The sequence below is a fragment of the Rutidosis leptorrhynchoides genome, chromosome 2 (assembly GCF_046630445.1).
Source record: "Rutidosis leptorrhynchoides isolate AG116_Rl617_1_P2 chromosome 2, CSIRO_AGI_Rlap_v1, whole genome shotgun sequence".
Lineage (NCBI taxonomy): Eukaryota > Viridiplantae > Streptophyta > Magnoliopsida > Asterales > Asteraceae > Rutidosis > Rutidosis leptorrhynchoides.
Window position 1 is genome coordinate 467,659,303 of NC_092334.1, and position 9,592 is coordinate 467,668,894.

General features: G+C 34.7%; 2 protein-coding genes across 2 annotated transcripts; both read right to left on the reverse strand.

Moving 5' to 3' along the window:
- Positions 1 to 517: 517 nt before the first annotated feature.
- LOC139892572 (recQ-mediated genome instability protein 1-like) lies at positions 518 to 3,720 on the reverse strand. Its single transcript, XM_071875685.1, has 8 exons — positions 3,115 to 3,720; positions 2,866 to 3,036; positions 2,334 to 2,479; positions 2,060 to 2,196; positions 1,299 to 1,951; positions 1,112 to 1,222; positions 913 to 1,041; positions 518 to 796 (listed from the first exon to the last, which is right to left on the reverse strand). Exons 1-8 carry the CDS (start codon positions 3,718 to 3,720, stop codon positions 623 to 625), a joined length of 2,127 nt encoding a protein of 708 aa, XP_071731786.1. The 3' UTR covers positions 518 to 622.
- Positions 3,721 to 4,535: 815 nt separating this feature from the next.
- Positions 4,536 to 8,627, reverse strand: LOC139892573 (SWI/SNF complex subunit SWI3A-like). Its single transcript, XM_071875686.1, has 8 exons — positions 8,426 to 8,627; positions 7,800 to 8,338; positions 6,508 to 7,002; positions 6,295 to 6,420; positions 6,042 to 6,178; positions 5,902 to 5,951; positions 5,637 to 5,779; positions 4,536 to 4,946 (listed from the first exon to the last, which is right to left on the reverse strand). Exons 1-8 carry the CDS (start codon positions 8,520 to 8,522, stop codon positions 4,749 to 4,751), a joined length of 1,785 nt encoding a protein of 594 aa, XP_071731787.1. The 5' UTR covers positions 8,523 to 8,627; the 3' UTR covers positions 4,536 to 4,748.
- Positions 8,628 to 9,592: the final 965 nt, after the last annotated feature.

The window sequence follows — 9,592 nt, forward strand, 5'->3', positions numbered from 1 at the left end:
TGAAAGTCAACGTGACACGTCGGATGCGTAGGACCAGAAACTTATACAGTATTTCTTAATGTTTTTTTTTTTTTTTCATATAACAGAAATTTAAATAAATGAAAGATATTCGAAGACCAACTTGAATTGAATTGAATTACAAATGATACAAACCTCAACATCAACATATAGATCATATGATCTATTTGAACACAACTAATAAAACTAGCCTGGTTAGGTTAAAAATGATAATATAGTTAATTCACTTGCATATATAACTGTTAACACTGAATTTTGAAATGATAGTTTGAACGACAAAAACTTTATCCGTTTCTTATACGGATAATTTCGTTAAATATGAAATTGAGTTATATATTCTATTAAATCCAAAATTTATCAAAGAAACATTACTACAACATGATCATGATCAATAATAAATATATCATAAAACCTTATATAGTCGCTATTCACCATCTAACATAAAATACTAAAACTACTATTTACCATAATGTTGGTACGAAAACGAATTAAAGGTCGGAGAAAACTGTGCAGATGAAAACAGAAACTAGACAAAACCATAATGTTGCTTTGTTTCAGTTAATATATCTCAATTGCAGCTATAACTTAAACGTCTAGGATGGATTTAAGGTGATAAAAGAATTGGATCCAAGGGTGGACATTGAGACGCTTGAGACTCTGCATTACTAGACTTGAGTCTCTTAAGAAGCAACCATGCATCTGATACAGAACAACCCTGCACCATTTCTACAGCAACTGGAAGACTCGAAACTCCATTCATCAGCACAACCATCGTTCCCTGTGAATGCAGCATACATGACCCGTAAGATAACTAAATAAAAAGACTCCAGAAATACAATTCGTTTATTTCTTATTTCAACAAAATATATTTAAAAGAATGGCTTAATTATAGACCTCAAAGTTGACTAAATAAACTTGGAACTGATTCACTGTATTCTTCATGTCTTGAACCCTCTTTGAATCTGAAGAAGACAGAGCAGTATTAACCTCCTCAGGAGAATACCCTATCCTTTGCTGTACAACCTGAATATTCACATATTCGCATCAATTAAATACTTATCGAACGAAATCAAAGTAACACAACGAAACTTACATTATGATCAACAAGTATCTCAGATATCAGGCTACCGTCATCTACATACACTTGAAGCATGTACGTGCTTCTTCCCTTAAACTGGAATCCCTTTACTCCGGTCACAATACACTAAAAGTTTTCCCAAAATCAGCAACATATCAAAACAAAACAACACTCAATGAAGAAAATGATAAAATCATATCACCTTAATTTTACCCTCAACATGAGACGTTTTATCCTGTAACGAAGACCATTTTAAAGACAAGCTGGACAGATACGTGAAAGGGCTTTCATTGCTTTTACTCAATGAATGGTGACGTTCATCAGCAGCCGCCATTTCGACATCTTCATCATCGGAAAGAGATACATGTGATTCCATGTGGATCGGACCAGAAACTTCTTCTCTACCACGTAACGGGGTTTCAAATGGAGCATTTTGTTCTGTAAACAAATTAACAGAGCTCTCTGTTGTAACGGGAATTGCAGAATTTGTTGTAGACGTAGATGGTAAAGGTTCATTAGTTTCCCCACTGGTGGAAAAGGATGAATTCACTTTGTTTCTTGTTGGGTTATGTGTTGTAGGTTCCCTGTGTATGGGAACGGGTTGTATATTCTCCCTACGAGCCGAAAAGGAAGAATCGGGTTCGGTTCTTGGTGGGTTATGTGTTGCAGGCTCCATGTAAACAGGAGTTGCAGAATTTGTTGTAGACGTAGATGGAAAGGGTTCAATATTCCCCCTACGAGTGGAAAAAGAAGAATCAACTTCAGTTATTGGTTGGTTGTGTGCAGCAGGTTCCCTGTGAACTGGAATTGCAGAATTTGAGGACACTCTTCTATTAACAGACGCAGGTGCGGGACCTACAGTACATGAATGTGTGGTAAAGCTATAAACACTATAAGTAGGGTTATTTCAGGTATCTTTTTGTGCCATTTACCTAATTTATGGATGAAAATCTAAATACGTACCTCGGTCATCTACCTGCATTGGGGTTGCCCTTTGAGAATTAGGGTTAATTGAGGGTTGTGAAACATCTGTATTGTCAGTCGGCCACGCAGCACGAGTAGCTCTAGTTGCTAAAGGGGGGACAACTCCTGATCTTGTTCTAAATAGAACAATTCACGAAAATAATTATCATGTGTCAGGAAAAAATGCATGTAAAAACAATCAAACAATTTGCTCAAAGAGTCAAAGTGTGAACAGTTTAAAGAATGAGTAGATTAGCCATATAAAACATAATACCTTTTGCCCCTTGGAGGCTTATTGACTTCATTAACAAGCCTTTGTCGTGCTTCGTCCAGCTCCTCAACCACTCCTCCTAAAACTTGAATAACTTCAGGAACTAACATTAGAAGCCCATGCCTTACATTTACATTAGATATAGCAACCTATAAACAAAAAATTATCTGACTTTAGTTTGTTTAGGACAAGAATGTGCTTAAACTTTATACAAATTATAACAAACTTATCATACACATATCCAAATATCCTGCTAATGAAAAAGGACACAGACTAGGTAACAAGCTAATTTTTGTAATTACTTAAACAAGAAAGTATGTTTGCAACTACACCAATTTAAACATTGCAACTGTACCATAACTAACTTATCCAGTAAAACTTCATTACAGATATAAACTCATAACAAGTGTGAAAACAAATCAAGGTACAGTTTAGCTGATAAAACTGCTTTGGTTTACTTTCTTGTTTGAAAAGACTAAAAACAAGAAACAAACTTGGTCAATGATTGAGAAAGAAACAAACTAGTGTAAAGAACCTTGAGTCCAGCAGGAGCAAGAGCCTCTAAATCTTTAATAGGCTGATATTCCATGCCAAACACTCGTTGAACACCGTCAGTCATCGACAGCTTTAAACACCTCTTTAAACCACAATTCGCCTTCTTGTAACGGTCTCGAAGTGGTTGACTAATATTGACTATCTCATCAACCTAAAATTGAATACATTTAAATCACTTTCAAAATAGATACAAACTAGCAAAAAGCAATTGTAACAAAACACATAATACCTGTAACACAAAAGGACCAGGGAGATCAACAAGGTGCATTTGATGCACATTATTCGGAAGCAATCCAGAACCACAATAATTCATATCACAATTCAAAAACTTTTCAAAACATAATTTGGCCTTTTTATCATCATCAAAACTCGAAAACCCATGGACGGCAGCCTGAAGACCCTGTATACATGAATCTAACCATTCATTACGTAACCGCAACCCTAATTCTTCTAAAATCCTACTAACAGGATTATCTGAAGGCTCACTCATACCAACACTACTATGAGTTCCAGAAGACTCTGTAGAATTAGTAGTTTGTTGACTTTGTTGTGGTGGCGGTGGCGGCGGCGGCGGTGGAGATGATAGATCTTCGAAAGCGTCGAGAAAATCTTCGTCGGAGATATCAATTGGGACGGAATTAGAAGGATTGTTAGGGTTTTGTGGATTTAGGGTTACGTTATGAAGGTTTAGGGTTTCGAATTCGATATCTTCATTATCATCGTTGTGTTGTTGTTGTTGTGGTGGTGGAAGCGGTGGTTGTACTTCTTGTAAATCGTCGTCATTGTCTTCTTCGTCGGAGGAAGTAATTATTCTCAGACGACGCCTGGAGGACATTGTAGAAGTCTGCAATGGCGGAGCTTTTTTCTAATTTTCCCTCCAGTTTTCTGTAGTTTTAAATTAGTCGAATATCGACACCATCTGTTTATTGTTTTTCATACGAGTATTTGTATTAGTAACATGTACTGTAACATTATTCTTACAAAATATACTTGAGGTGTTGAATAATTAGATCGTACAAGATTTTCCATCATAGCTTTATTTAGTGCTTTTGTAAATAAATTCAATTAACATTGTATAATATTTGATAATTTTTGATTTTGATGTCTTAAGACTTTATAAAATAATAAAATATAGGAAAATCGGCCATTGATATTTGTGTCTACAAAAATAAAGGATTAGAAGTGTATTAGCTAATTTTTTTTATTGTTATACTCCGTACATAATAATTTAAAAGTTTAATGAGAGAGAAAGTTTAATGCATTCAAAATCTTTACATAACTTAGGTTCATTCGACTGGATTAGCTCATTTTACTAAAAAAACAAGTTCTCTAGCAATTTTTTTAGATAAGTTTTGTGAACTCAACTCGTCAAATCATCTAGTAGTTTTTTTAGTGCAAGCCGGACTAAATATTGATTACTCCCTATTTATCTAACTCTAGTTATCCATAAGAGGTATGCATTGGATTTCTTTACCATCCGTTCAACCATCTATGCATCATCATCACCAGCATTAACAGTTTATATATATATATATGAATCTTACTTCTTTTTTTCTTTTTCTTTTTTTATAAAAAAGAATCTGGTTCCGGTCATCAGTAGTATTTTTGATAGACACAACCTAACCTGAATAATTTGTATCCGTTTCCAAACTCTTTCATAACCATCACAAGATTTGAAACTCATCTCTTACAAGGATCTTGGGCTTCCAACCAAGTGTGAAAAATAAGGCCCCAGGACCAGTGATTCTAATTATTTCAAATTGCTTACAGATAAATTGTTGTTAATACAATTTCTACATTTTCATACAAGATTAAACAATTAGAGGTAACAGATGAAACCACTGATCTAAACTACATTTGAATCTAGAGTATATTCTCTACATGGGACTTTGCAATCGAATGGTCCTTCCATCTACCTACCCCACCATCAATGGCCTTGTGAACAACCTCCATTCGCTCTGTTATCAGCCATTCTTCCAGCTCCATCATCTCACTGGACTCTTTTTCCATTATTGCCTCTACCTCTCTCAATAGTTCCATCTTATATTGCAACTTCTTTAGCTATTTTAATGTAAAAAAAACAAACACCAGTCTCATTAGAAAAACAAAGTAAAAATGCACAGGAAGAGAATACCACAGCCACAGGTAGCAATATCGACCCGTTTGACTAAAAAATTCTAGTTCAAGTTAACATATCATCCCCAATCTCTAACAAGTTGAAATTTCCCTCGGTTCATTCAAGTTCGTTACAACCTCCTAACTCGCATTATTCAGAGAGACTTAACAGATTATTGTAATAGTATAGTTTATGATTATACCAAATGCACTAATGATTTAGATGATAAAAATAATATAAACGAGACAACTTATCTGATATAGATCACACAGTTCATCGAACTTGTCAACTCTCTAAACACCCCCATATAGATTACAAATTTCGCATACCATGTAGTGTAAGCATGATTACTTTGCTACTTATCTGATATAATCTATGAATCGAGCATGTCATACAAAGATTTGTAAACTTGTAGTAACTACAATACGGATGATGTAGCCATTTTAACTTGAAAATGACCCAACAGTTTTCTTGAAATAACTGTAAACTCTCTTAATTTCAGATACCAAAAGAACTTTTAGTAGAGAGAGGGAGTTGGAAAGTTATCATGAAAACTGGTGCTATATGTTTCTTGAAATTTAAGTTAGAATTTCAGCTGATGTGACGAAATACAATACACGAAATTTGTAGCTCACCTGGGTATTAACTACGGTCGACACCAGACGTTCAACTTCTATATCTTCTTGAATTGCTAACAACTTGGCGTGCGCAGCTGCAGCACCAAGCACCGTCGCACTTGTAGCTCTCATCCGTAAAGGTAAAGGTATTACACCCTTCTCTGTTGAAATAGAAATACAGAATTAAACTTAATTAGAGTTTCCCATGTATACAAAAAAGCCTACAAGTATCTCTTTATGAAGGATGATGGTTCAAAGTGATACAATATCGACCCGCAAATACCTGATTCCTTAGGGCGCACCTCCATCTCTGATACATTGCCTTGAGCGATCCTGAAAAAAGAATATACAATCATTATTCATTCCGCTAATTGCAAACATAAGCTATAATATACAAGAAATGAAAATATCTGAATATCTAACCTCTCAGTCTCGTTGCCATTTTCTTCACTATCAAATATTTCTTTTGGAATTTCATTTTCGTCACATAGTGCACTAACAGCAGCTTCTGCTGCAGAAGCTACAACATGTGGACCAATCACACTAGAGATGCGAGCAACCTATCACGAGTATGAAATCAATGACAGATTGATCAGTAATTAATAACACTGGATAATATTATCACACGTTACAATTTCAACAATCAGTTTCATCATAAATCACAGCAATGGCATACCTGATGCATCAATGAACTACCAATATTCGGAAACAGGTTAGAACGACCAGTCTTCTGACTATCGTCTTCTCTTATCTCTTCAGACACGACTACATATGGTGCTACTTGTTCATCTCCATTTTCTATCTGCAACAAAAAAAATAATACTCATTCAGTCCACAAAATAGTGTAGGTGAACTAATCAAAAAAGTTAATGAGTACAAAGCAATCAACCTGCTCCACTTTTGAGTTTTTGGATTCTGATATTGGTGCAAGGCATATTCTCTTTGGTGGGGGTTCTTCAATATCAGCATCACCATTCTGTTGACTTTTGCTTTCAACTTCGAAATGTTGACTTCCGCTATCTATAGTCTCTTGAGGTGCCGGAGGGTCTCGTTTTACTCGTGTCTGGTTGTTTATGATGTTATTGGTATCTCGCTTTCTACATCTATCGTATGTTGGTCCTAACATAAGCTGTCCAAAGGGTAACTGTATAAGTTTTGAAATACAATCAAGTTTACTCTTAGTTTGAACGTTTTGAGCTACAAGATCCCAGTCATCTCCATGCTTCAATACAGATTCTAGAAGTTGTGTTTCTGCATCAGTCCACACAACAGCACGACTCGCATTGTCCTGAATGTCGTCGACAAATTTGTAATCCTCAGTAGATTTGTTCTTTCCATAAGATCCAGCTTTAAAGCACTTGATACATATTATGGAACTTCCATCCTGATACAGTAAAATCAAATAGCTAAAATTTAAAACAGGCAGATAAATTAGATTAAAGTTAACAAGTAATTTGGCTACACCGAGTCCAAATTTTACATGCAACTATCTGTGAGATGATTAAAAAATAACCAATCAATTATCTTTATAGGAAATGAAAATAACTTTAAGTTAAATAAAACTTCTATCAGTCAAGACATGTACAAGTGTACGTTAGATACTAAGAAGTTACTCAATATTTAATGCAGGTAAGAATTTGTACTTGGATATCGTGTTATATACATATACTGATATATTCAGTTGTAATAAAAATCCGTATCATCAATATCCAGGTTAGATGACGTAGTTATTTCCTGCTGAGTCAGATGCGTTTCTCACATAAGGTGTTTATGTAAGACATTAAAAATAAACCAATTGTTCCACGGGTTGAATTACAAACCAGCTATTGCATAAAATTAAAGCAAATTGCACCGTCAAGTATCTAACTTTACAAGTATCTAACTTTAAGGTTTTTGCAATTAAATTTATCAAACTGAAAATAAAGTTCTTTCTACGTATTAGCCTCGAGTAACTGAATCTTGGAACGACGTGGCAACCGTATCTGATGTCACATCATCAGAACCTCCGCCTCATAATACATACATTAGAACTTTATCTACTTAAAACAATTACAGAAAAAAAAAAGTAAATTTGGATACACTGCTGTGTAATTTGCCCTTTAAGTTACTAAAGTCATAAACGGTCCTAGCAATCCTGCAGCAAATGCAGTAGGCATCAAATAACACAGTTTTAAAAATTACCTTAGTATACTCGTAATGACCAGACTCGCATCGCTCCTTACAATTCCCACACACCAATTCAATCAACTCCTGATAAACATCCGAATAAGACGAGAGTGGTGGCATCTTAAAATCGCTCTCATTCGTTTTCCATCCATTGTTCGAGCTCACGTTAGCCGGTACTGTAACCGCCTTCAACGAATTAGGAATCGAAACAACCCTAACACCATGAGGTGGTCCGTCCTCAACCTTAACCTTCCACTTCCCTTCCTCCTCAACCAAATCACCATCCCGAATCACCGACGAATCAACGCCGAAATTAATCAATCCCGATTGTTCGAGAAACTTAAACACCTTAAGAAGATAATTCACGTCACCGACTAACGATTTCCTAACTTCCGAAAACGTTAACCTTCTAGAAGGATCTTCTCTAAACTTTGAAATAATAAAATCTCGATACTCTTTGTAAACCCTAGGGTTTCTGGTGAACGAATTACCGTTGAAAAACTCTTTTAGTGAAGTTTTCTCGGTTTCGTGAATGTTATCCCATGAAAACCAACCTATAGATACAGAAATAATATGTAAATAAGTAATTTGAGAAAGCTAGGGTTAGGGTTTGGTTTATAAAAAGGGGGGAAATGACTTACCGGCGGTTGCGGGGATGGTGTAGAGTTCGAATTGGCAGCGATGATCGTCGGCGGGAACGTATGGTTTTAAAAATTGGTTGTGTGAGGTCTTCTCCATCTGGTGAATGATTTTGCAGCGAGTGAGTTTATAAAAAAAAAACTGAGTTGGTCGCCCGAGTTGCTTAGTTACAAGTGAAAATAATCTTTTGAAGCGTATGTGGCTTGGTTTACTTTGGTTTGGGTTCCCCCCGAACCTTTGATATATATTCTTTCGCTATCTATCTACGGAGTATTATTATTATTATTACTTTTTCTAATATCTAATTATCGTACTTATCTAAATCTAAATTATCTATGCACTTGTTTTCGTTATTGATTATTATTATTATTATGATGATATGAAATGATGAAATTATGAATTACTCGTACTAATCACTAATAAAAATTATTAATTACTATCATTAATTTAATTTAATTATTAAATGATATTAATAATTATTAACGGCTATTGGTTTACCCATGCTTTGTTACCGACGAAATGGTTGTCGTTGTACTAAAAGACGTGAAATTCATGCCCTCTTAATTTTTCTGCAAAGCTAATAACCTTTTATTATTATAACTCCAAATTATAGAAGAAACACGCTAGGATCATGCCTATGATGTGTTATGAGTAGGGATGGCAATGGCCACCCGACCCGGTGGATATCCACCCGATCCATCCACTTTGTGATGGATATGGATGAACCTAAATGGATATGGATACGGATATGGATGAACCTAAGTGGATATGGATATGGACATGGATGAAAAGTTTCATCCATGGATATATCCATTACAACCCGAAATACGTATACAAATACAAAAATATAGATATATGCTTATATATTTACTATTACAAACTCATGTATGGTTAGATTTACATTTTGCTTTCAACCCTATAATGAAATGATTATAATATATTACAATAAAACATGTATATCTGACAAAATAAACTTACAAATTTCATATGTAATTTTTTTATAATCTGTCTTATAATGAATTTAACAAATTTTGTTATATCTTCGACAAAGTTTACACATTTTTATAGATAGAATTTAATAATGTCATGTTATATTTATTTTTGCTATACTACATTTTCGTTTTAATCGCATATAAGAAAATATTATAACATTTTTTTTATATCCATTG

Excerpts from the sequence above, each read along its gene's own strand:
- LOC139892572 (XM_071875685.1), bottom strand. The coding sequence starts at position 3,720 with ATGTCCTCCAGGCGTCGTCTGAGAATAATTACTTCCTCCGACGAAGAA. Across the intron at positions 2,480-2,865 it reads TTGCTCCTGCTGGACTCAAG|GTTGCTATATCTAATGTAAA; the intron begins GTTCTTTACACT and ends TTTTGTTTATAG. Across the intron at positions 1,042-1,111 it reads AGATACTTGTTGATCATAAT|GTTGTACAGCAAAGGATAGG; the intron begins GTAAGTTTCGTT and ends GTGAATATTCAG.
- LOC139892573 (XM_071875686.1), bottom strand. The coding sequence starts at position 8,522 with ATGGAGAAGACCTCACACAACCAATTTTTAAAACCATACGTTCCCGCC. Across the intron at positions 8,339-8,425 it reads CACCATCCCCGCAACCGCCG|GTTGGTTTTCATGGGATAAC; the intron begins GTAAGTCATTTC and ends CTGTATCTATAG. Across the intron at positions 4,947-5,636 it reads CGACCGTAGTTAATACCCAG|CTAAAGAAGTTGCAATATAA; the intron begins GTGAGCTACAAA and ends ACATTAAAATAG.